The 27,568-nt window shown below is 42.6% G+C and overlaps 1 protein-coding gene across 2 annotated transcripts; it reads right to left on the bottom strand.

The window, feature by feature from the left end:
* Positions 1-3,445: 3,445 nt before the first annotated feature.
* znf1035 (zinc finger protein 1035) lies at positions 3,446-26,303 on the bottom strand. 2 transcript variants are annotated; one of them, XM_086114222.1, is made up of 5 exons: positions 25,613-26,303; positions 16,438-16,550; positions 12,497-12,557; positions 7,345-12,424; positions 6,451-6,584 (listed from the first exon to the last, which is right to left on the bottom strand). In XM_086114222.1, the coding sequence occupies exons 4-5, from the start codon at positions 12,387-12,389 to the stop codon at positions 6,566-6,568; spliced, it is 5,064 nt and encodes a 1,687-aa protein (XP_085970348.1). In that variant the 5' UTR covers positions 12,390-12,424; positions 12,497-12,557; positions 16,438-16,550; positions 25,613-26,303; the 3' UTR covers positions 6,451-6,565. The 2 variants fall into 2 exon arrangements, with proteins under 2 accessions (XP_085970347.1, XP_085970348.1); XM_086114221.1 differs by having other exon boundaries at positions 3,446-12,424; positions 25,613-26,291.
* Between the last annotated feature and the right edge of the window lie 1,265 nt (positions 26,304-27,568).

Below are 27,568 nucleotides of genomic sequence, written 5' to 3'. Positions count from 1 at the left end.
GGACGACTCCAAGCACACAGCCAAGACAACGAAAGATTGTCTTCAGGACAACTCTGTGTATGTGCAAAGGTTGTGAATACTTCACACATTATTTTTTACTTTTATGAAAAACAAAACATGTAATGATGGGGTGTTAGATGTAGAATTCTGAGGAAATAATGAATGTATTCAATTTTAGGATGAGGCTGAAACAACAAAATGCGGAAAAAGTGAGATAGGCTCATACCCTGGAAATCTAGACTCAATGCCGTACCAACAATGGAGTCTGGTCTGTAGCTGCATCAAGGGCATTTCTGATACGCTGCAAACATGAGTAAATCGACAGTGGAATGCACCGATCAACGAAGAGCAGATGTGGCGTCAGAAAAGCGACTTGTAGGAATCGTGGGAAGCAAAGTGAACATGTCTTCTTTTGAAATAAATGTTTCCCATGGCATCAGCTGCTGGGGTTTTAATGACTCTTGGGTTTATGGTCATTTAAAACTGAGTTTAATCATGAATGAAAAAAACTATCGTCGCTCCTGCGCACCACTTTAAATGCTATGAGGATGGACTTCCGTCGCTGAAGAGATGTTTCTCACAAAGATTGTCACAGGAAATAAACAAATTTGATTGCATGGTTCGTTTTGAACTAGGGCAGAGCCGCAGTTGAGGTGCAACTGCCAAGACCCATTTGATTCATAGAGACAGAAAGTGGGTTTGGCTTGCCAGGGTAATAGGCTCTGGCCCATGAATTACCCTGTCCAACGGCTGATGTCGGCTTGGAATGTTGAGACACTAATGAGGACAAGGGATGTAAATAAATAAATAAAAAGACCCTGTGTGGATAAGCAGCTCGGATAATGAACGGATGGATGTTTACACAGTTTCAAGACAAAGAAACAAACATCAGGGTGCCTGAAGCCATGTTTCTGACAAGCAGTAGGTTGGCTCAATTTGGTGAGGTAAATTTTGTAGCACTGCCATTCCACCCATCCACATCCATTTTCTGTAACAACCTACCCTGTTTAGAGCCGCGGGGATCTGGAGACAATTGCAGGTGATGTAAGGCAAAAGGCAGACTCCACACTGGACTGCTCGCGAGTCAATCACAGGGCACATAGTGACAAATTGAACATACGCTGCCTGCACAGAAGTCAGAAGAATCAGACTACTACTATCCGTGTCATCACTTCTATTCCATTCGAAACCTAACTGATCTAAATGCCACCAATACTTTAACCAGTTTTAATTAGATCCCAGTAATGAGAATGCTAAATTGACTAAAATAATTGATGATCACTTTATAAGGGATCATCAAGTAAATGACCAAAGTGCAGGTCATTCAACAAAAGACCATGTGCTACCTACCATGCCAGAGCAGGAAGACCACATTAGTTGTTCTTCCTTTGGAGATCTCTCATCTCAACTCAACTGTATTTATAGAGCACTTTAAGTCAACCAACACTGTAGACAAAGTGCTGTACATGGACCAAATATCATATCTACAACAATAAACAAATTAATAACAAAGACAGTAGAAAGCACAAAAACAGTAAAACTAAAGTCTGAGTCATGCTGAGTCAAAAGCCAAAGAATAGAAATTAGTTTTGAGATGAGTTTTAAAGATGGACAGCGAGGGGGCTTGCCAAGTGTTCAATCGTCCATAATCTGAACCACTTATTCTCACGAAGGTCGTAGGCGTGCTGGAGCCTGTCACTGCTGTCTTCAGGCAGTAGGCGGGGTACACCCTCAACCGGTTGTCAGCCAATCCCAGGGCACATGGAGACAAACAACGTGCTTGCAATTACACCTAGCGGTAATCTAGAGTGTTCAATCAACATACCATGCATGTTTATGGAATGTAGGAGGAAACCGGAGTACCCAGAGAAAACATGCAAACTCCACACAGGAAGGCTCGAGCTGGAAATGTGTACAGTGAGCCGGATGTGCAAATCAGTCACCACCGTGCCACTTTAGTATTAGTAAACCTCTGAAATTCTGAGGATTGCCACAATATTATTGATTTTAAGCACGGTAAACGTTTTTGTAAATGAACTTTAGTGAGCGGCTATCCTCATAGAATTCAAATTATTAGGGCCGGTCATTCTATATTTGAAGTGGGTGGTTGAAGTCCACCAAAGTAGAGATGATCACTTCAACTCTGAAGACTGATCACAGTTTAATGACATCGAGCAACGTGTTTACTTGAAGCGCCCCGGTCATGTGGTTACCATCTTTTAGAATATATTTTATTTATTTTTTAATGTCATCCTCCTACTCCACTGTATTAGGAGGAAGCAGGATGTTTTCATGTTTTCCCTAATGAAATGCAACAACTGGCATTGCCGCATTTTGTCTAGCTCTTTTGGGTATCCCAAGGCATGGGCCGTTCCTCGGGGCCTCCTCAGGGTGGAAGACGCCCGAAACACCACATCGGGGAGGCATCCAGGAGCCACCCTATCTGGCTCCTCTTGATGTGGAGGAGCTGTCTCTCTACTCTGAGCTCCTGACGAATTACAGAACTTCTTACCCTCTCTCTAAGGAAGAGCCCGGACACTTTCCAGAACAAGTGCTATTTGTATCTTGTCCTTTCCATTCACAATCCACAGCTCGTGACCAGAGGTTTGCAATGTAAATTGATGGGAAAATTTTGAGTTTCGCTTTTTCGCTTAGCTTCTTTACCACAACAGACTGACACAGCGTCTGCCTGTTGATCTTCTGCTCCATCATCGCGATTCAGAAACAAGAACCCAAGATAACTGAACCTCTCCACTTGGGGCAGGATCTGGTTCTTGACCTGTAGAGGGCGCTCTACACTTTTCTGACTCAGAACCATGGTCTTATTTGGAGGTGCTGATTTTCATCCTATTGATACCCCAACCTTGGCTGGACCTAGAAATTCTGTTGCTTAAGGAAATACTCTGGGACAAAGGGAAGCCAACCTCCCACTGGAAACAAATCTAACAATACGGAATAACCTCTGACATTGGTTGAACAGGGACCAAATGGCCCATGTTCACCGTGGTTTTAAAAAGTCAAGGTTTTGGAGGGAGACATGAGAAGCAAGCCCAGAAGTTAGTTTGAAAAATAGCTCACCAGTGATAGGAACACTGTGACTTAAGAATTAACACAGAAGAGTGTTAACATTTAATTGAGCTAAACATGGTAGACCTTCTGTAACAGATATTCTGTATTTTGCTTGAAAACAACCCGTGTTCAGTGGGGGGGAAAAATGCAGGTTTTATTTCCCAAATTATTTCAACAAAGGTCATTTGAGAGCTGTAATTCTAATACTGTGATAACTGTGAGCAAAAATATTGTAATACTGTCGGAATCTAATGTCAACCACGCCGAGTGACAACCCACATTTTACAGAGTTAACTATTTGGTTAAATGAAGTGACAATTCTCATAACAAACTCACATTTATTTTTGGAAGATTTGGTAAACAAGAGCCATTAAACTGTGTTCAGGCCAGATACTTTAATTCACGTGTGCAATGAGTGTACAAGTTTCCTCAATTGCAAACAAATATGAACTAAAATCACAAAAGTATCGACCAAAACAAGACGAGGCATACAATGAGATCACAGTCACCAAGAGAACCTACGAAAAACAACTTCCAATGCCTTGAAAATGAAGCTTTTAAAACTTCAAAATATTGAACCCTTTTACCATTATTATTATTTTTACAATATACAATTTTATAGTTCAAAATGAGAGACTCCATGAACAGTATAAGAACAAATAGAATCAAGAACATTTGAACAAAGTAATCATTGCAAAGTGCAACAATGGAATTTATATTTACAATTTCACTTGTAAATATAAGTACACTTATTTACAAGTTCAAGAGGGATTGACACAAATATTGTTGGAGGCCCAATCAGACACTGTACGATTAAGTTTTTGAAGGAGTGTTGAGGAGATGTTATATATTGTCCATTCTTTCGAAAGCTAAGCATGTGTGTGTCGATGCTCCTCTAGCAGGTGAGGGAAAGCAAAGGCCTTGTCACATTCGGTGCATTCATAAACTATTTGGCCAACATGGCTTTCTTGATGCCGTAGAAGCTGAGAAGAGTGTGCAAATGACTTGTAGCACATATCGCAGCGGTGCCGTCCGACTTCTTGTTCGGCATGCATCCTCATGTGCAATGAAAGATCTTGGGCTGTGTCGAATTTAGAAGAGCACTGGGGACATGTCAGCTTGGTTTGTGGTGCTGGTTGAGCCCGTTTCATGTGGACCTCAAGCTCATGTCGTCGAAGGGAATGGCAGAGGGCAAAGGATCTTGTACAATGTTTGCATTTGAAAAGCTTTTCTTTTAAGTGTATTTTGTTTTGATGCTCCAAGAGAAAACTTTTTGAAGAGAACTGCATTGAGCAAGTGCTGCAGTTGTACAATTCCTCTCCAGTGACATCAATCTCTTCATCCTCCCCAGCCCGCTGATGGTTATTTTCTGGCCCCGACTTGCCTGCAGTCACCACCATTTGTTCCTGTTTACGGGAACAGGAGTGCTGATGGAAGGCATCACTTCCCGCAAATCTCTTGTCACACCGCTTGCATTCAAATTTTGAAACAGAACGATGATGTCTCTGCTCGTGTTGCTCAAACTCATTTTTGGAAGAAAAGGTCATTTTGCACATTGTGCATGTCGGCGCATCCGGAGAATGAACAGGAACATGGGAAATCAAGTCTCTGGCCTTAAGAAATGATTGGCTGCAAATGGGACATGTGTAACCATCAGTGTTATTTCCAGGTGCAGGAAGCTCATTTTCATGGGTCTTCAGATGGCTGAGGAAATGCTCAAGGGAGGAACTAGTGGTATTACAGCGATTACACGAATATTCCCTATCAGACGTTGACTCTCGATGGATGACCCTGTGCCGTTTCAGATCAGATGAGTGAAGAAAATGTTTATCGCAATCAGAACAGGAATATGGCCGGTCCTTGGGGATCTTGGAACCATGATCCGAGAGGTCCTCTCGGACTTTGAAGCGCTCATTATTACCACAATGGTATTTCAGGGTTTCCGCTGGGCAACTTTGAGAGACAGAAGATGACTTTTCAGGGAAAGGTGAGGGGTGTGCAATTGAAACTCCGTGTTCTTTTCTGTGATCAGCTCTACTTGTCTTGGAAGGGAACACTTGATTGCATATGTCACAGGGAAAGTTTTCTTCTCGGTGTGTAGACATGTGTTCTGCTAACTGGGAGGCTCCTGAGAAGCTGAGTTGACATCTGGAGCAACGGTGTGGACGACTCTTGCCATGGCTACGTTTGTGTTTTCGCAGGGCAAAGAGGGACACAAACCCTCTTCCGCACACCTGACACTGTAACTCAGACTTATGCATGCGTTTGTGCTGCTCCAACTGGGAGGCCTGGAAAAAACATTTGCCACATTCCGCACATTCATGAGGCTTTTCACCGAGATGGCATTTTTGATGATCCTCCAGTTTTTCTGAAGTTGGGAATGTCTTTCCACACACATGGCAAGGGAAGTAAGGCGCAGAGTCTGAGTCACTGTCCTCACTACTACTTCCATCCCCGTCGCTTTCATGAGCCACAACAGGTTCCTGCTCAAGACTGCTTTCAGAGTTCTTTTGCTCTTTCAGGTGCCATTTTCTGCAGTGTCTTTGGAGAGACTTTTTGGTGGCATAGGTCTTTTTACAGAAACGACAAGCAAATGACTGGTCAGGATGCTCTTCATTGTAATGATAGCAAAGAGATTGCCTCGACCAAAACCTGTGATTACACAGTTCACAAGCAAATGGTCTGTTTGAGTCATGGTACGATTTGTGGATTTCCAAATCTGATGACGTGTAAAATGACTTGGGACACAATGTGCAAGAGAAATTCTTGGTTAAACCATGACTTTTCATGTGTTTTTCAAGATCTGTGGCACTTGAAAAAGTACGGCGGCACTTTGAACAGGAAATGCATTTATTCGCTTGCTCCTCTCTCCCGTGTTCTTCAAGGTGACTGATCAACATCAAGCCGTCGGTGAAGCTCAAGTCACACTCTGAACATTGGTACTGAACCACTTTATCTTTGTTTGGATTGCGTTGCTTCGGATCTTCATCTGGGTTTTGCGGATACTCCTTTGAATTACCTTTGCATGAGAACTTTCTCTGCAAAACTCCAGTGTCTGTCTGTGCCTCATCTTTGAACACGAGAACGGAATCGGGCAGTGTCAGATTACGGTCTGCTTTCAGGGGGGATTCCGGCTTCTGATCGGTATCTCTTGGAGCGAAATAGCCAAACCTGCATTTCCTGTTGTGGTTGCGCAGTAGATTTTTATTCCAAAAGCCTTTCTTGCATGTTTTGCATTTGTAAGGGCTCTCTTTTGCATGCACACGAGAATGACCCTTTAGTCCAGCCTTGTTTTCAAAGGACATATTGCAGACTAGGCACACTAGTGATTCAGAAACATCACCAACGAGCGCAGTATCTAGTTTACATGTCAAATTAGTACCTTCGCTGGGGTGTTTGTCATGCCGATCATCTTTCGCAGTTCGTAGTTTTGAAAGATGATGTTGAAGAGGAGCGGCAGACCCTGGTGAATCACTCGTTTCCAGTTTGTGTGCATTTAAAAAATGTTCCTGAAGCTGTGAAAATAAAGAAAAACGTAAAGAACAGTATGCACACGAAAATCCTTTAGTAAGGCTTTGAGAAGGTTCTTCCCACTTCGTTGATTGGCATGATTTTGAAGTACAAGTTGTCTGATGATCTTTCAGTTCTTTTTCTGGGAACGCTACACCGCATGTTTTACAAAGTTTGACGGTGCACTTTAGGCGATGACGTTTTAAGTAGTCATTCCTGATGAATCGCAGGCCACAATCGCACGCAAATGGTTTCTCGCCTGTGTGTAAACGGGTGTGTGTCTCTAACTGTGCACTCCTTTCAAAAGCAAAAGGGCAGTAACTGCAGGGAAACTTGTACTTTTTGCTTGAATGACGCTTGAGCTTGGGCGGAGGGGTTTCCTCATCGAGTGCGTGGCGAACATTTTCTGATGGCAGACAATCCGGTCGTGGAGTAGAATCTTGATTTCTGGATACTTTTGTGCATTTTTTATACTTTCTGTGGTATATCAGAGATTTTTCATGCTTAAACCCTGAATAACAACGTGGGCACCTGAACAATTTGACAGTATGCAATATTGTGACATGGCGGGACAGTCCAGACTGAGTTGGGAAGCTCTTGGAACAAACATTACAGTCAAATCCCTCCTGCCGTTTCACTGGTTCATTGGCAAACCTGTTTCGCCAGCCCTTGCCAACATCATCCAAGCTGATTTTGGGAATGCAGATTTTCAACTGCAATCGTTTTCCTTTGCAATGAGAATGGTGTACCTTAAGATAGTCATACCTTGAAAAGGAGCTTCCACAGGTTTTGCAGCGGTAGGGATTCACTTCATTATGAGTCAAAATATGACGTCGCAGGCTTCGTGGCTTCACAAATGTCTTGGTGCAGAATTTGCATTTGTATTCATCTCCAGCTTTTTCAAGGAATATCTGCGCTTCCTCCATACAAGCCAGGATGTTTGTCGTTTCTCGTGAAGCCTCACTGTTTATGTTTGATTCCTCTTCCTTGGAAACCTTACAGCGTCCTTCATGCTGCAACTGTGATGCACTGGATGCAAAGCGTTCATTACAATGTACAGCAGTGTGTGAAACGGTGTGCTTTAAAAGTAATGACCTGAACCTGAACCTCTCTGTACAGTGAGGACACTTAAATGGAAGCATCCTTGGTGCACTGGAAGTAGGAGGGCTTTTACCAATAGTCTGGCTTTTCTGCAGAATGTTTTGACAGGCATCGTCATGAGAAGATATGTCATTGTTGGGTGGTGGCGTCTCTCCGCAGATGTTCTTATGATGACCAAGTTGATTCGGACCAAAGTACATCCCACAATTGGTACAGACTCGCAGAGTATTGAACTTGTGGCCGTTGTTGTGAGCCAGCAGGCGCATTCTTTTTAAAAATGTTCTGGGACAATATGAACACTTATGGACTTTGGGTCCGGAATGCTCTTGGTTTTGAGTCGGCGCACACCATTCCATGTGATTTTCCAGGTTTGTTTTTTGATAGAAACTTTTTCCACACCAAGTACAGGAATAAGGTTTCACTCCTTTATGTTTGGAGATGTGAAGTAGCAAATAACGACGGGCTTTGAACGTCAGATTGCAATATGGACATTGACATGAAGATATGTGTGTAAGACTGTGTTTCTTTAGTAGGTCGGCATCATGAAAGACTTCTTTACAAAGGGAACACTGTAGCGCCTTTTGTTGAACTGGCTCTTGTTCGGATTTAATGGACTTCAATGCTTCCCCGTCCAAAGGCGATGCCTTCCTTTCCCTTTGATGTGATTTTAGATGATAAAGGAGCTCTGTAGGATTCAAAAACTGCTTTTGACAGTTGGGGCATGGAAAAGGTTTCCCTTTATGATGCAATTTCACATGGTGGACAAGATTTCTGGCATTTGGAAGAATCTTCCAGCAAAGAGTGCACTGGACATTCTGATGGACAACTTCGTGACTCATAAGGTAGACTCTCTTCTTGAACCCTCTTCCACATTTGAGACAGCGGTATGGCCTTTCACCTTTGTGACACCGCTCGTGTTTCTGCAATGATTGTTCCGTGTCACAGTTTTTTTCACAATACTGACAGCTCAGGGAGACATTGATCTCATCTGATTTCTCAACATCGTTCTCCGTCTCCTCAGTCTTTGTCTCTCCTAAAGGTGCCATCTTTGAGTTGCTGGACTTGATCTTATACTTGATCATTTTGCCTGTAATTTTAAACTCATGTCTCTTCACATGTTTGCAGAGTCCTGACACTTGCTGGAAAACTGCTGGACAGACACCACATTTGTGAGACTGTTTAGTTTTAGGGACTGTCAAATTGGATTGCATCTGGTTGTTTTCTATGGTCACGTGTTCCTGTGCCATTGTCAACTCTATCTTGTTATCAACGCTTTGCTCTGATTGTACTACTTCTTTTAATTGATTAAGAGTTTTACTGAAGCAGCTATTGTAAATGTGTCTGTATCTATTTTTCTGCTGAGTAAATGTAGAATGACACAATGGACATTTGAATTTGTCACCAACCTTTCCCTTGCTACGATAAACAGCCCGTCTGACACAATCACGTAAATGTTTCGCTCTGTTAATTGCGTGCCTGAAAAGTCGTGGACAGAGCGGACATTTATGTTTAGGCAATATCTCATTTTCAATATTTTCATTTTTCTCAAAATGCATCTTCCAAGGCCCCTTGTTTGTTATTTTAGCTATTTTCATGGAAGTAGGATTTAGCCAAACACCTGGAGAATTTCCTGTGTGCATGTTATAAATATGCTTCTTGACTTTCTTCGGCGTTGAGTATTGCTTGCCACAATAGATACATACATTAGCTGTGCAGATGTCAAACAAATTAATGTAACATTGAGGCAGAGTTTCGAGCAGCGTCCCGTCCGTATCAACTTTTTGTGGTGGTGATGGTTGGGTATTGGTTTCCCATATGCCTAGCTTGATAGCTTCATGGTCACTTGATATTGCAATGGGATTTTGGGGTTTGGAATTCTTGCATCTACCAGGGATACTCTTGTGTCTAGCTAAGGAGCCACTCTGCGCAAAATATAAATCGCATCCATCACACTTATAAGGCGTTTCACCAGTGTGACAACGCATGTGCTGCACATACTTGTTTATTTTTAGGAATGTCAAATTGCAAATGGTACAATGATGGGGTTTTCTTTTATGTGAAAAAACAGAAACAAGGTGAGGTTCTTCAGTTTTGCTGATCACATACTTGTCTTTGTCTGCCTGTCCATTACTCATTAGGTATTGATTTGATGTTTTGCAAAATTGGAAGATTTGGTCTGAATGTTGATGGTGGTGGTGTTCAATTAGATGATCCGCACTGTGGGTTATTTGTTGGCAAACTGCACATTGGTACGAATGACTTGGTGCAGGATCCATTTGATTCATAATTACAACAGGCTGTAGTCGTTTCCTCATTTGGAAAGAGGAGATCAGAGCACTACCTTGTTCTTTTGACTCATCCAAGCCATTGGTGATTGGTTGGACAGTACACTTTTCTTCAAGGTTAATTGGGTCAGGGTCCCTGCAGTGTTTTTTCACAGGAGGTTCCCCATATCGTTCACCAAGCATCAATTTTTCTTCCTCGCAAGTGTCCATCCCTTCCAATAACACCATGGCATGTTCTTCTTCTGGGGGCACTGGACTTTGAAGTGACTTTTTCGAACATGGAGGAATGCTCTCTCCAAAATCCTTATCCTTGTTGGAATAGCACTCATTGCTCAATTTGCTCTGCTGTGAAGAGGGGTTTATATAATTTGAAAAGCTGTTTTTGGTCTCAACATGCTCATCCAAAATAGTAGCATCACTAACCACACCGGTACCGTCTGAATCTTTACAGAATGTCTGATTCTCCTCCTGGAAACACATAACTTCCCCTTTGACAGAAATATTTGTGTCGATACTTGAGCAGGTTTGTTGGAGAAAGTGTGACATCATATCAACACAGGGATTGTTATTTCTATTCCAAATATTATTGCTAACCAAATCAGTGTCTGTTCTTAGGGTATTTGGATTTAGAGAGGAATCTGAATTACTGCATGAACTCTGCTTGCCACTGGCATCACTCACTGGAACTATATTGTCCAGAAGAGGCAGATTTTTTGAAAACTGCAAACAGGAACCAATGTCTTGGTGTTTGGTCTCTGGCATATTTGTGCATTCCATCAGTTCACAAGAGGCATCATTAGAATTGGACTCAGGCGAATCGACGGTTTGAGGGGTGTCAGGCTTCATTTCACTGTCTTGACATTTGACCTCCGTATTTGATAGCAGGTTGTCTATATCCATGCTTTCATCATGAACACTGGAGAATTCAATATTCGTTTGCTTTGGTGGAGTAATATTTTCCTGACCCAAATAATCTAATTTGTTTTCTTGACTTTTATGGAAAGCACTGCAATCCTCTTGATCCAATGTCATATTTACTTTTGGCTGTCCAAAGGCATTAGGGTTGTCATTGACTTCATTCTCCAGAGGGCATGATTTATATGTTTCCTCTGTTCCTTTCTCCAGTCCACTGTCATCGTTCATCTTTGCAATTGATGTTTTTGTACATTCCGGTATTACAGTCCTTTGCGCTTCCAGATGATCTGGGTGATTCTCTATGCTGGTCATGTTTTCACTGTCACTTACAGATATGTCTGAATAGTATCCTTCAATTTGATTGTGCTGGACTGCACGGTCATCTTTCATCTTTGCAATTGATGTATTTGTACATTCAGGTGTAACAGTCCTTTGCTCCTTCATATGATCTGGGTGAATCTCTATGCTGGTCATGTTTTCACTGTCACTTACAGAGATGTCTGAATAGTATCCTTCAATTTGATTGTGCTGGACTGCACTGTCATCTTTCATCTTTGCAATTGATATTTTTGTACATTCAGGTGTAACAGTCCTTTGCTCCTTCATATGATCTGGGTGAATCTCTGTGCTGGTCATGTTTTCACTGTCACTTACAGAGATATCTGAATAGTGTCCTTCAATTTGATTGTGCTCCACATTTTTATTTTGTTCTTGACTTGGATCTCCCCCTTTGCCACTGCAGTCCTTAACGGACTCTCCCTCTTTGTTTGGAATTCCTGAGGGGGACTGATTTTGTAGTGTGCTACAATCGTCTTTTACTAAACTATTGTTTGTCCCTTGTAGAGATTCAGCTGTATTTTCTCCAGCCATCAATGTTGGTGAACCTGGGCAATTTGCTGTAATCTCACTTGAAAATGTTAGCTTTTCAGGGGGCGTGAAAAGCCATTCTGATGGACTTCGTTTTGAAGATGAATCATTTTCAGGCTGTCCAGTTGGACAAGCAATAAATTTACAAGAAGGCCTTGATTCATTTATATCTGTGTCCGAGCAACTACTGACATCTGAATAATCTTCAAGAAGCGATGAAGCTAAAAGTTCACAATTTGGTTTAAGTGCTTGCAACTCTGCTGAATAAGATAGAGGCAACGGTCCTGATGAAGGCAATCCATTCATGGCCACGTCTTTAATATCATCATGACCATCGTCTTCAGATCTCAATGAAGTATCCTTGAGCATGAGTTGTTCATCCGTTTGCCAAGGTGTTTCTCCAAAGTAGTTTTCGTAAGCACAATCAGAAGTAGAATTTCCAAGACCAGAAGTCGAGTAATAGTTTGGATCAAATGTAGAGTCTGTTCCAGGGGCAGTGTGTGAAGTTGTGGGGTTGGAGAACACATCCTCTCCCACAAAGGTCTCGATATGTTGGGGAAGACTTCCTTCTGGTTCCGATGTCCTCAACATCTTTGGAAGTGGTGTGAGAGTTTGAAAATAAGAATTCCACTCATGAGCCATTGTCTTCTAGGAATCGGGGAATATATGCACTCTTCCTAAAAATTGAAAAGCACCAAATTATAAAAATAATTGACAAGACAACAATGAATATGATTAATAAGTCCAACCTTTTCTTCAGTGTAGAAAGACTAGGGCATTTCCGAAAAAGCGTTTCATCTCAAAGAAATTCTGAAAATAAAGAAAGACAGCATTTTAGAGAACCCAAGAGAGCCAATATCTATTGCTACACCACTGACTGATTCCCATCATAGGACAAAGGACTTATCCACTGAAGTTGAAACCTGAAGTTTATGTACACAATATAACAAAACATTAGCTTCATTCAAAGCGTGCAAGGCAACTGTGATTGATTGGGTGAATGCACTGTTCGTATGTGGAACTCCCGCCTCCCGACAAAATGCAGGGATATCTATGTGACGGTTACAATGACATTAACTTCCTTATTCTTTACATTACATAGACATTTCAATAAACAAACACTGTAAATAGATCTTTTTCACAAAAAGACTTTCAGATGTTATTCACAAACACAACAGCCATTAGTTTGTAATTGGATGATCAAGAACCCGGGTGTGGAACTTCCGTCTAAATAGGCGAGTGCTTCCACCTTTACCCGTAGAAGAATATCGCTAGTTTTCAGATCACAGCAATGTCTTACGCACATTGAACATAGAGCTAGAAGATTTATAACACATCTATCCGCTCGTCCATGCCAAGACAGTTTGTATATCTAAAAAAATATAACCTAAATCGAGGTAATTTTTCTCCACAAATTTTATGCGCAAGTCGAATTGTACATTAAAAGGGACACTTGTAACTCAAGGTTCCACTCTTTCTATTTGCTAAATGCCAGAAAAAAATGAAAGATCACCCACAGAGAAATGGTCATTACTTTCTTCTAAGTCAGAAATGTAGATAAAGTTGATAAATATTTGGCCCCATGCCTTGAAAGTGTATGACTTGGGTCAAACATTTTGGATATCCTTCCACAACCTCCTTACAGAAGACAGTATTTTTGGCCCTTTTCTTCTGAAAGAACTACTCAAACTGAGCCAAGTTTGTCGGCCTCTGGTCTGCCCTTAATTTTCAATAGGATTGAGATCACGGTTTTGTGACGGCCACTCTAAAACACCAACTTAGGTGCCCTTAAAACAGTTTGAAACCAGTTTTGCAGTATGCTCTGGGACATTGCCCATTTGGAAGAACCATTTGCACCAAAGCTTTAACTTCCTTGCTGATGTCTTTAAGATGTTGCTTCAGTATTTACAGTACTCGTTTTTCCTAATGATGCCATTTATTCTGTCAAGTGCACCGATCCCTCCTACAGAAAGACACCCTACAGGGTAATGCTACCAACATCGCCTTTCACAGCTGGGATGGTGTTCTCAGCCTTGCAAATTTCCCCCTTTTTCCAAACCTAACAATGTACATTATTGCCAAACATATCAATTTCCATTTAACCTTTGTCCCTTTGTAAATTTGCAATCCATAATTTGGCTTTTCCTTTTGTGTCTTAAGTGTACTGGCTTCTTCTCAGAGTGGCTTTTAAGCCCACATTAGCACCGAACTGTTTTTAAGTGTGGATAGTTATACTCTTATCAGATTGGTCCAACATCTTCACAGGGTCTTTTGGCTTTCTATTTAACAAATTTGTGTTATTTTAAAAGTGTGTTTAAAGCTCTTTAAAAAACAAGTGCCACTAATGTTACCAAAAAAAAAAAAAAAATGAGTAGGAACTCAAGGGCGTTTTCATTTTGCAGACATCACTTTTGTGGGTGGTGTTCTGGAACCAAACCCCTGTGATGTAGGGGGTTTACCGTATACATATATAAAAAGTAGAGTTTGCCAATCTCCAGTCATTAACATCACCCATGCAAATATAGGCAAAGTAAGATTATACTTGCTTAGAGAGGTGGGCGCATCAGTAAATTTTGTTGGGCCATCATTCGTCGTTCACCAGCACCTGAGCCACCCGCCCATCACCTTTTCTTTTCACAACATTCAATAAACGTTGCGAACTGGGGACAAGAATTGTTGAAGCTGTGTAGGTGGAATTCTTTTCCATTCTTGCTTGACGTACAGCTTCATCTGTTCAACAGTCCGGATTCTTCGTTCTTGTCTTTTACACTACATAAAGTGGCACATATTTTCAATGGGAGACAGGACTGCAGGCAGGCCATTCTAGTCACTCTTTCACAATGAAGGCACACTGTTGTAACATGCAGAATGTGGTGTGGCATTGTCTTGCTGAAGGGGCGTCCATTAAAAAGACATTGCTTAGATTGTAGCACGTTTCTCCAAAACCTGAATGTACCTTTTAGCATTAATGGCACCTTCACAGATGTGAATGTTACCCACGCCATTGGCACGAACACAGCCCCATTGTCCCACGACCTTTGTGAGGATAAATCATCACCAATGCTGGCTTTTGAACTTTGCGTCCAATCACAGTTCGGATAGTTATTGTCCTCTTTGGCCCAGAGGACATAATGTCCACAATTTAAAAAAGAAAAAAATACCGTATTTTCACGACTATAAGGCGCCATTAAAAGTCTAAAATTTTCTCCAAAATGAACAGGACGCCTTATGATGCGGAGCGTCTTGTCTATGCGCTGAGTTCCAAAACCTGACTGACAGCTGACACGCTGTTTATATAGAGAAAAGGCGGAAGTGACTGTGGACAGGCATGCGGCAAAGAAGTCGGCCAATCAGTGAAGGGTGGGCGTGTATATATACATATATGGAGAGAAAGAGAGAGAAAAGGCAGACGTGAGTGACAGGCATGCGGGGAAGCAGTCCGCCAATGAGTGAAGGGTGGGCGTGTAAGTGGACGCTAAAGGGACGCTACAAGCAGGTACCAACACCTGTATAGAGTGTGGCTATGTGCATTGTTGCAAAACAACTTCGGTTTTGGTTTCTAAGAACCCCCGAAAATAAATTCTACAAAGAGACACACCTACGAAGCTCAGTTCAAACTTCAAGCCATCGGTTATGCTTTTGGCATGCGTGCCCATCTCACAGCAGCGGTGAAAAACCAAGTCAAGCAAATGAACTCCGAGTTATTCCCGGAGGCTTGACTAAAGAACTCCAACCGCTGGACATCGGCATCAACCGGGCGTTCAAAGTAAAGTTGCGAACGGCATGGGAACAATGAATGAACGATGGCAAACACAACTTTACAAAGAGTGAGAGGCAGCGCCGGGCGAGTTACGCCACAATTTGCGAATGGATTGTGGCTGCTTGGACGAACGTGTCTGCTTGCACTGTTCTTCGAGTTTTTGGCAAAGCCGGCATCATTTGTGTGGAGCCACATGGCAATGGGAGTGACTGACAACGAGAGGGAACACGGCGTTTTTTGATGGATTACCGGTACTTGCACAATTGTTCAATTCTGATACAGAGGATGAGGACTTTGATGGATTTCTGGGTGATGATTGATCGAAAAACGTGAGTACATTGTACGATGGCTAAATAAAATACAACGGAACTCCGTTTTGCTTCGTTGCCTTTTTAAAAACGTGTTTTTAGCTTGTATCTGTATGTCTTGGCATGCTACCGTATGCTACAAGCTAACGTGTTTTTAGCGTGCGCGCATGCATGCCGTATGTTTTACCACTTTAAAATTGCGCCCAATGATACAGTGCGTTTTGTCTATGTGTAAAATACAGAAATAGCACCCATTAATGAGACTGCGCCCAACCATACGGTGCGTCGAATGGTCGTGAAAATACGGTACTGTCCCAACTTCATTGGAATTGGTTTTGAAGGATTTAAGCCTAAATTTTACCAATATGTTTGGACGTAAAACAAGGAGCAGGCTTACGGAATGGGAACGGACATTTAACAGCCAACACGACCACAGGTCACCAGATTGACTAGCGATGCTTAAGTTTTTCTTTTCCTGTCGGAAGACCAGAGCCCTCTCCTCTGCTCTGCTCGAAGTCTTCACGGCCGCGAACAAACACGCGAGACATGTGGTGGATGTTTCTGTCAGGAATTTATGAAACAGAAGCACAACAGTGACGGACTGAGGTTATTTGGTACTCACCGGGTTATTGACAGATGAAAACCCTATTCCGTCCGCACTTAGTCCGACAGTTTTTCTCTTAATTTGTCATCAAAACGGGAATCGGTCTCTTCTGGCGGAATGCCCACCTCTGCCTGGTGATATGACATAACATATTCCGATTTCATAAATCGGTAGGTGCAAGCAGACATTACAACTGGCAGAGAGAGAGTCAAGTGTATGTGCTGGTCATATCTAACTTCATGTCGTCATTATCTACACCTAAGTGATCCATAGATTCCACTACATTACATTAAGACGACTTGGGTGGAAATGCGGTTAGTACATCTGCCCGACAATGCAAATGTCAAGGTTTCAAATCCGGGCTCTGGCCTTCCTATGTGGAATTTGCATGTTATCCCTGTACATGCATGGGTTTTTTCTGGGTACTCCGGTTTCCTTCCACATACCAAAAACGTGCATGGCAGGTTACCTTATTCTCACGACTATAAGGCGCCATTAAAAGTCTTATATTTTCTCCATAATGGACAGGACGCCTTATAATGCGGGGCGTCTAGTGTATGCACCAAGTTCCTAAGCCTGACTGAGAGCACTTCTGGCCGACACGCTGATACAGAGAAAAGGCGACAGGCATGTGGAAGTCCGCCAATGAGTGAAGGGTGGGCGTGTACGAGGATGCAAAAGGCACGTCCCTAGCAGGTACCAGTCGCCAATGAGTGAAGGGTGGGCATGTAAGAGGACGCTAAAGGCACGCCCCTAGCAGGTACCAGTAGCCAATGAGTGAAGGGTGAGCATGTAAGAGGACACTAAAGGCACGCCCCTAACATGCCGTATGTTTAAGATGGCGTCTGTTTTACCATGCCTGGCTGCGCCCAATAATACAGTGCGTTTTGTGTGCATCAAATACAGAAATAGCACCCGTTACTGAGACTGCGCCCAACAATACGGTAATTAATCAGAATCATCTTAATTGGCCAAGTATGTAGAACACACAAGGACCCTGGGTGTGACTGTGAATGAATGTCTACGTGTGCACTGCAATTGGCTGGCAACCAGTACATGGGTGACCCCACCTACTAAATGGTGAATGGGCTGTCAGTTACGTAGGGCTTTTTTACCTTTGGTACTCAAAACTTTACACCGTTTCCTCATTTACCGACTGATGACACAACATCAGGAGCAACTGGGGGTTCAGTATCTTGCTCAAGTACACTACGACAAGGTCACAATGGCTGGGGGATTGAACCCGACAACCAATCTACAACTAAACCAAGGTGCCCCCACCCCCGTCCTGTCCAAGGAGAGCTGGGATAGGCTGTGAGGATAAGCAGTTTGGATAATGGATGGATAGATTTGTTATGATTCTTCGACTGAATATCGGTTGCCACAACAGGCCTCCTCTCATCCATAATCACTGTACACTGCACAGCAGTGGAATAGGCAGGTGAGTCGAGGCAATCTGACTGGGTTGAGGGCTCTCAATCGCTGCAGCTTTGTTTTGAACAATTGCTGTGCGGTGAGTGTGCATTTTGGATGTCTGACAATACACCCAATAACATTTTTGTCCAGTCTCATAAATGAAATCTCGCAATCCATCTCGTCATGATTTCATTAAAGAGTCATTGTCATCTGTAAAATAAAAGAGGGAGTCAACAAATATGTGATCTTTGACAAAAACAAAACCGTTGGCAAAGCCTGTTATTTGCAAATGATCGACGCTGTGCTTGGATTTAGAAAGCGTTAGCAAACTTGCACTGTCTAACCATGGCAATGGGATGACACAAAGCTATGGCAGGCCACTTGCGGGCTGCAGTGCTTTTGAGAACATTTGGAGAAGCCAGAGTCGATCTTCAGTTTAACGAACAAATGGGCAGAGATACAAAGTTCCACAACGAATTGGTGAAGAAAAACTGAAATACAAAATATGTCATATTTTGGGTTAAACACAAACTTTCTTTAGGGAAACAAGATAAAAACTGTAAATCGATCAATGGAGGGAACTCCAGGGATCTTATTTCCTTTCTGAAAACAATGCAGGCTTGCATTACCATCTTTCCATTCTCAATTCATCTTTATATCTCGCTGACCAACATTTTTTCGTGGGAGAATACAGAATGATCTGCAACTCGTCATGTGACGAGAGAGGACACACAGTAAAAACTTTGGTTTGTGGGGTCCTCTTGGTCCCTATTAGTAGATAAGATGATAAACACGAGTAATGCAGCACAAGTCGCACTGACCCTGCATTGTGACAGCAGCTGGTCTTGAGTAGTAGTCACATAAAGTGTTTCACCTGACAAGCTGTTGATCAAGCTTCACACCTGACCTCAAAGAGAGAGCCCGGACAGCCTACGAGGTAAATCATTTCGATTGCTTGTATCCAGGATCTTATTCTTTCAGTTTCAACGCAAAGCTTGCGCCCATAGGTGAGGTAACGTAGATTCATCTATAAATAAATACTACAACAGACAATACAGAGTCCGCAACACTGCAGATGATGCACCGATCCAGCTGTCGATCTCATGTTCCATCCTCCCCTCACTTGTGAACAAGACCCCAAGATATTTGAACTCCTCCACTTGGGGGAGACTGTCATCCCAACCTCAGGAGGGTGAAACACCCTTTTCCGACTGAGTACCATGTCTCAGATTTGACAGTGTTGATTCTTGTGCAAATCACTGGACTGCGAACCACAGCAGCGAGAGTTGAAATTGCGGCTTGAAGAAGCAAACACAACCACATTCTCTTTCTGTCCATAAAGGTTATCAACAGAATTTGTAAAAAATACCAGCCTTGGAAGAGTCAAACGCTTACTGGAGATGAATCTGACTTACTGCCAGCAATGTAGCGCAAGCTGACACGGGTCGTACTCCATACTCCTGGAGTACCGAATACAAGATCCCCGTGGGTACATGGACAAACACATTTTCAAAGTCCACAAAGCACATGTAGACTTGTTGAGCAAACTCCGATGTACCCTTGATTAACCTGTTGAGGCCGTAGAGCTGGTCCATCATATGACCACCAGGACGATAACCGCAATGCTCCTCCTGTATCTAAGATTCAGCTTCCTGGTGGACCATCCTTTCCAAGACACCTGAATAGAGCTTACCAAGGAGGCTGAGTAGTTTGACCCCACTAAAGTTTGAACACATCCTTCGGTCCCTCTTTTTAAAAAGGGGAAACCCCAACCCAGTCTAACCGAGAGGCACCATACCAGATATTTATGCAATGTTGCAAAGGCTTGTCAACTAGCCCAACAAAATCCAGAGCCTTTGATAACTCTGGGGAGATCCACTCCTGGAACCCTGCCACCAAGGAGCCATTTACACTACTCTCCGGGGTAAATCCAGAATGGATGAGTGTCTATCCTCCCCCAAACAACAAGACCAACCCATTTGTTGAGGTGAGCTTGACTATATCGCAAATGGGATCATCAATCTCACACGCCAGTTCGGACTTCTTCATGGCTAGAGAAGTGACACCATGTGCCTAGACGCAGCATCTGTATCAGAGGATCGTACAGCCAAGGTCCCCACCTTCGGCTGGCAGCACCTTGGTCCCTCCAACCTGTAGCGACCCCATTGTAAAAGGAGACCTGTTGGGACAGGTCAAGCCCCATGGGTACGTGGATCACCAGGCACTCGCCAATGAGCCCTGCCTCTAGAGGCATCTCGGCGAGGGAAATCAAAGTCCTCATATTTATTTCGTCATAGTGGGTCTATGAACTATACTTTGATTGGTCTCTCATCTAGGATCTTTTTGCCATGGATGAACCAGCCAGGGGCATAAATCCCCAGACAACCAGGATCCTAGGATCAATGGGAAATGCAGCCCCTTCTTCCTTGTTAAGGTGGCATGTCATTGAGGGTCTGATCACATTATGCACAATACCATTAATTGAATATTAAAAACATAACTGATGTCTCCAAATGCTTGTGGGTCTTTCAGTCTGGAAGATGAATGAATTATTGCTCCCTGTAATTGGAAGAAAATGAAAATATTACTAATAGTTTCCAGAGTTGGGTGTGTCAGTAAATTTTGCATGTCGATCTTTTGTCATTCGCCAGCAGCCAAGCCACCCATCCGTCATTGTCTGTCTGTCATTACTTCAAACCAAACCATAACTGTCGTGTTAGTCCGCCACTGTCATCGTTATTTCATGACGGTCTCTTTTCTCTTATATGTGTATTTGGGAATAAGTATATTGTTTTGTATTTTTTATTAACACGCTGCAATGTCATATTGTGTTTGAGTACGTAGTGTATTTATTGAATTGAATACAATTTTATTGTCAAATGTGCTGTACGTATGTGTAATGAAATTTATTAGTTGATATCCTGTTTAAATGTTTGTTCCTATCTGAATTACTTTCTTACAGCACACTTCATAAGCGGTTGAGGAAAAAGGTGAGAGCTCGATGACATCTAGGCCTTTGGAAGAAGTTGAATTAAGAAGGAATTTAATATTTTTGCAAGGAAGACAGCAGAAAAATAAATCTCAACTAAAAATAATTGTAACCCACCATACAGCAGCCTTATAAAGTCTTTTAAGGGTTGCACTCATCAATCGGCACATTTCCATCAATTGTCAGAAAAAAAGAGTCTGTCAGTGACGGTTTGAGAAAGTTCATCTGCACTGACCAGTTAGTGACGATTCCAGTGATGGACAAAATCCCACAGTCTGTCAGTTTTCCAAAGTTTCCTGTCATTCATCAGCAAAACAGGCGTCCGCCAGTTACAGATTGACGAGATTTGTCCAATTATTAATGCACACGTTAGCCCAAAATATAGCTGCGCGATATATCATTGTTGTATTGTCTTGTAAGTAGATAGGAACATTCAAGATAGTAATCTGAATTCAAAACGGTATATTTCAGTCAATTCTGTGGATTTTGCACGCTTGCGTTGCATGTAGAGCTCAGGCCAACCAATCACATAGCCCTTTTTCCAAGTTTACAAGCACCGATAGACAGTCTGACAGAGGGAGAGAGAGAGAGAGAGACATACATGCTCACGCAGCAGGAAAAGCGCAAAAGTGACGAATGCTGTAGGTAAACTTGGTGTCGACCTCACAGTGCAGAGGTCATGGGTTCCATCCCGCTCCGGCCTTCCTGTGTGGACTACTCCCCGTGCCTGCGTGGGTTTTCTGCGGGTACTCCGGTTTCCTCTCACATTCCAAAAACATGCATGGCAGGCTTATTGAAAACACTCTAAATCAGGGTTCCACAACCGCTGGTCCGCGGACATTTGGTACCAGGCCGCACAATAAGAACTTACATTAATTCCGTTGTATTTATCTTGGAATACGGAAGATATTTTATTTTGAAAAATTACCCAATTCTCCATTACATCCGTCTGTGTCACTCTTGACGCACGTCAAACCACGCTTCTCCGTCACGTGACTGATTACGCTTAAAAACAAAACACCGGAGCTTGCTAAATGAGTAAAATAAACTGCTGGAGATCGCAAATGACAGAGGCCTTAAAAGTACGTTCGAGACAACAACTATGTCGGTGTTCTGGATTCAAGTTATGGCTGAATAGTCTGAGATCGCCACAATAGCACTGTTGCTATTTCCGACATGCTACCTGTGTGAGGCGGGGGTTTTGTGCAGCAACGGCGACTAAAAAAAAATTACGAAGTAGACTCGACATAAAGCACACACTTCAGGTGTCATTGTCTCCTATTACCCCGAGATGGGACCGCCCGGTTGAAGAAAATCAAGCTCGGGGCTCGCACTGATTCAGCATCGTGGTGAGTTGACATTTTCATGCACTTTGAATTTGTGTCGTATCGTATTTTGAAGGCATTAAACATTACCATAGCGATCGGAGTGTTGCAGCCAGATTAGACGCTCCTCGTGTTTATTATTATCTCTCGAAAACAACACAGTGTTCATGCAGCTCTTACCATATTATTTTGTAGTATTTATCCGCCACCCCTTAAATGCCTGTCCGGGAAAATATTGTCTGACATAAAACGGTCCGTGGGGCAAAAAAGGTTGGGAACCCCTGCTCTAAATTGTCCCTAGGTGTGAGTGTGAGCGCGGATGGTTGTTCGTCTCTATGTGCCCTGTGATTGGCTGGCAACCGATTCAGGGTGTCTGTCCCCCGCCTACTGCCCAAAGACAGCTGGGATAGGATCCGGCACCCCCGCGACCCTTGTGAGGATAAAGCGGATCGGAAAATGGATGGATGGATGAAAACCTTTTTTTTCCCTTTAAATCAGCAAATATACTGGTCGCATGAGTACGAATAGATGAAAATTTGAAGTGCCCACTCTCAAATTTTAGGTCCAAAATACCACATTTCAGGGACTGTCTGTAGCCTTGAACATAACTAACTTAAAAAAAAAAGTGGAATTGTACTGCTCACATTGACATTGGAAAAAACAACAACAACAACAACAACAAGAAGACACTAAGCATAACAATATGAATTGACCCGCAGTGTGAACTTCAGAAGAGTGCAATAATGATCCGGTCAAGAGTTGATGGTACAGTTTTATTTATTTTATTTTAGTTTTTTTATTTCAGTTTGGCATTGGTTTCCAACACCAGCATCATCAGGTCTATTATTGACCAGTTCGGAGATATATTATTTTCCTGTGATAAAGACGAAGAAAGTTATGAATCGGTAAAACTATGGTAAACGTAGCAGTTTCTGTAACAACCTCTTCTATAATTAGACAATAGGAGTGTTCACACGGCACACATTTGCATCGGTGCTGCACCGACGTCTTTTGTTGCGATATATCTTACACCGGTGCAAATTTTGTGGAGCGTTCACATGTAAAAAGCTGCTGACTAAAGAGAAGTGTGTTTGCAGCCCCACTTGCATTCACACGGCAGTTTCTGCGGCGGTGCAATACAATAGTTTTATACGGAAATAAAACAAAGAGCTGTCATGTTGGCTGTTTTTAAAACATACACTTTATTAATTTGTTTAACTCAAGCAACTACAGGCACATCCTTCTCCTTCTCTGTCTTCTGCTTGAGAGGCGTTCAATGACCACCCCCGAAAACGTAAATCAACGATGACTTCAATGACACTCAAAAAAGCAAATATAATGCGCCAAACAGAAAATCAAGAGAGGAAATCACAAAATAAATTCTATGGCGGGGGGTTGTGAACACACAACAGAGTAACAAACTACACAAACAACTCCGAGACAGTCCAGTCTCCTACAAAAGGAAATATGACGGAAGTACACAACAGAGCATGAAAGCAACGCATTCTACCCATATGTAATCAACTCTTCTCATGCGTAGCGAGTCTACCCCTGTAGCGTTCACACGTACCATTTTACATCGGTGCTGCCCCGCAAACGAGCATTTACTCCGGAGTAAATTTTTAAACCACCTCCATGAACAGGGTTAAATTTGCTCCGGTTTAAGCTGTTTTCAGGGGCTACAACAGTGTTACTTTGTACATGTGAACGCTCTACGGGGGCAGCCCCAGTGCTGCAAAAGCAAAAGTTGCCATGTGAACACCCCTAATGAGGCTCAAGATTTTATGTGTGATTTTTTTTTAATCAGTTACAAATTACAAAAACTTTCTTAATCATTAACCTATTTTCAAAAGGTTGGTATCATCATAAATAAAGAGAAACGGACAGCATACAATGTTTTTTTTTAACGATTAATTATGAAGTTGTGTTTGAACATTTAGCACTCAAAATACATTGAAAAAACTGGTTGATTGCGACTCAGCTACTCAAATTGTGTGATTAAGTGTCTGACCACTCCTGACAGCCAACCAGTGGAGTTTACGCACATGGCTACTATAACATTGTCTTGAATTTCAAAACAATGCATTTTAGAGCTGTAGTTGCAATCATGTGAGATTGATATTTTTGTTGTCTTTACCATAACTTGTCAGAATCTAATCCATGCCTAGTCGCCACATTTTAAATTAGTCATCAAACGGCAAATACAAATGTTATTATTTAAGGACACAATAAGATTAACTTTATTCTTTCTTTCTTTTTTTTTTTACACATGAAATGTTGATTAAAACATTTCCTGAAGAGATAACCAACTTCAGTCATGACTTGGTCAAGCTTCCACTGTACATTTTAGTTTTTCCAATTAAAATTTGGAGCTCTACTCTGGCTTTGTAGCTAATAACCAAACATGCATTTGAACAAAGCCATAAATGGCACCGATTCATTTCCCAGTTATCAGAAACCAGGAAGATCAGCAGCATGTCAACCTGTGTCTGACAAAGTAATACATTTCCCCATAAAGTGACATTCTTTTGGTTGCCGGTTTGAACCTCAGCTGGGGCCTTCCTGTTGGGAGTTTGCATCTTCTCCCTGTACTTCTGTGGATATTCTAGTTTCCTCCCACGTGCCAAACATGCATGTCGGATTTATTCAAAATTGTTTATAGGAGTGAACATATTTATGTTTGTTTATCCCCCCTCACCCCCACCACATCCCGTGACATACGGCAACCAGTCCAGGGTGTTAGCACACCTTTCATCGAAAATCAGCTGTGAGCTCCAGCTCACCCAGATTCTTCATGAGGAAGAGTGGCATGAAAGGGAAACAAATGGATGCATGAAATTATTTAAGTCAGATCAAATGTCTTTGCATTTGCTTATGAGAAGTTTACACCCCACTTCCACCGAATAAATACATAAATAAATCGGAACGCATGTTGATGAATTTGGGACATTGATTAATATTATAATAGAGAGTAGAGTGCTCCCCCTAAAACTTGGGTGGCAGTCTCTTGGCAACCCCTTTGTTTTCTTGTAGAGAATGAAGACTAATGGCAACCTATTTGTTCTCTTTATAGCAAGGGGACATTCAATAACGACTAACGGAGATAAAGCAACTTTTATATGACAGTGACCAAAAAAAGAGAAGATCCTCTTGCAAAATGTGCGAGTGCGTGGGGTTGTTTATACACAGATAGAGACAGAGATTTTGGGTCAACCGGTAAGTTCACCGACTGGATCACGAATGAAATCCACTAACTGTCCGCCTCAGAATATATTTACGTCAGAGTGGTGGGGGCACTATCAGAGATGGGTCGAGTGATTCTCTAGTGCTGATACCCTCCCCCGCGTGTTCGGGTTCTGAGTGACGGATAGGAAGGCAACTAGCACGCTAGCAAGCATGCTACTTAGCCAGCTTCGACACTGACCAGTTGACGACTTTCATAAATTTGTTGTTCGGTGCTTACCCTTCAAGTGCCCCGTCTTGTCCTCGATTCTTCGTTGCCTCACTTCTCGCAGCAGTTGTCTCTCGTTTTATTTCGCGTCAACTTCCCTTCCAAAGACGGACTTCTTCCTTGAAAATAGCCTTGCTGTTGTCAATAATGGCTCGAGGAGAGCAGTAGGGTACGTAGGAAGGAGTTGGGGGTCGTCATCAAGTCAACTGGACGTCGTTCTCTTTGAGACGAAATCGGCTACTTGCCATCCCTTGGCTGTAGTTTCTCAACTCGAACACGACCATCCTCCATTTTCTCTTCCTTTGCGGGTTTTTCCACACAATGTGCCGCAAATGTGTGCGTGGTTCTCGGTAGGACCAATAGCAAGGGGCAAGGGAGTCGGGGAGAGCCCTCCCCTCTTCTCTCTATGGCGCGAATCGTCTCACAAACTGTTTCCGGTCCTCCACTGGTGTTCCTTGCTGCTGCAGTCGGTCCTCCCTCCCTGGTGTTCTGGCTCTGCGTTGTGGAATAAACAACCTTTATGTCTCGGGGTGAAGTCCTCATTGGGGTTTAAGTGAGCCCCTAGTGCCTTTCCATACTTCAATGTTGCTGTGTTAGTGACAGAATCACCGTTGGTGCGTCTGCTCCTGTTCTGCACCCTGGTGCCTCCCTCGTCCTCACAGGGTTAATCGGCCGCCTACCACCATTTTGTGAGCTGGATCCGCTACAAAATGGCGCAGCCTGACTCGAGAACGAGAAGTCCCCAAGGGAAACAACCTCTAGTGGTGAAAATGATTGACGATCTCCTACAATGACCAGGACCACTTTATAATTTCATTTTGCAGATAATTAGGTAACGGATGATAAAATAAGAAAATGCATATGGCAGTGTCCTTGAATAGTGTCAAATAAAGCAATGACCGAGGAACAGAAACAAAAAAAGGGGGGGGGGGGGCACAATGTCTGCATGGATATTGGCTTTTAATCCTATGTCGTCTCAATAAAATGAGAAGAGTTGTCATGTACACCACAAGCCAGATAGCAGGCACTTGTTAATGTAACACTTATGTCAGGACTCAAGCTTTAGAACTAGAAGGTTGTGGTTCAAGTCTAGCTTTGGAAAAAAAGAAAAAGGCTATTAGTTGCTAAAGAGATGGTAGTTTATTTCCTGGTTACTGATATGGTGCCCTTGATCAAGGTACCGAAACACCCACCCCCAGCACATGAGATGCAGCACTCTTCCGTGCCCCTTTCACTCTGTGATCTGCAAGTGTGTGATTTGGCTCTCTGTGTGGTATGCGATATAAAATATATACAGCAAAGTAGAAGTTAAATTGATTAATCAGCTAAAATGATTATAATAAGTGTATTTAAAAATACACACACTGTAAAACAAAAACTTAAAAGTGAGGATGAACAGTGAAGAAGCTCGATGGATAAAATTGCATTGGTATCTGCTGTTACTCATATATGGTCTCAAAATGATACACAGGTTTACGTTGTTTACCCAAAGCGTCATACTTATGTCAAGAACCCAGGGGCATGATGGCCATCGGAAATGTTGGTAGATTCTAAAACGGCCAGTGTATTGCAAATTGTCACGCATCAGGGCTCCAATGATCAGACAGACTGGTCCACATGTTCCTGGGTTGTTACACCATTGTCACAGATATACAATGGAGCAGGCTCAGGTGCCTGTGGTGGCCATGTCCATGGTGGGCGACTTTTCCATCAAAGCCATGGACCTACAGTATGTGGCAGTCAAGTTAAAGGGCTGACGGTCCTGTCAAAGGAAACGGAAAGAATGGGCATTCCCTTTGCATTCCCATGGGCACACAGCTCAACAGAAACATGAAGCATTCGCTGAAGTGAGTTCTCGTCATTTGGTACGTATACAAGTTTCCCGAGCATGTTATTTGTGGTAGAATCTTATTATTGTCAAGCCCTTATAGAATGCAATTGTAATGTGGGTAAAAAAAAGGAAGAGGA

This window comes from Hippocampus guttulatus, chromosome 6 (genome assembly GCF_054856545.1).
Source record: "Hippocampus guttulatus isolate MCC_2025c chromosome 6, RoL_Hgut_1.0, whole genome shotgun sequence".
Taxonomy (NCBI): domain Eukaryota; kingdom Metazoa; phylum Chordata; class Actinopteri; order Syngnathiformes; family Syngnathidae; genus Hippocampus; species Hippocampus guttulatus.
The sequence above is the reverse complement of the archived record's forward strand: the minus strand, read 5'-3'. Positions and strand labels throughout refer to the sequence as shown.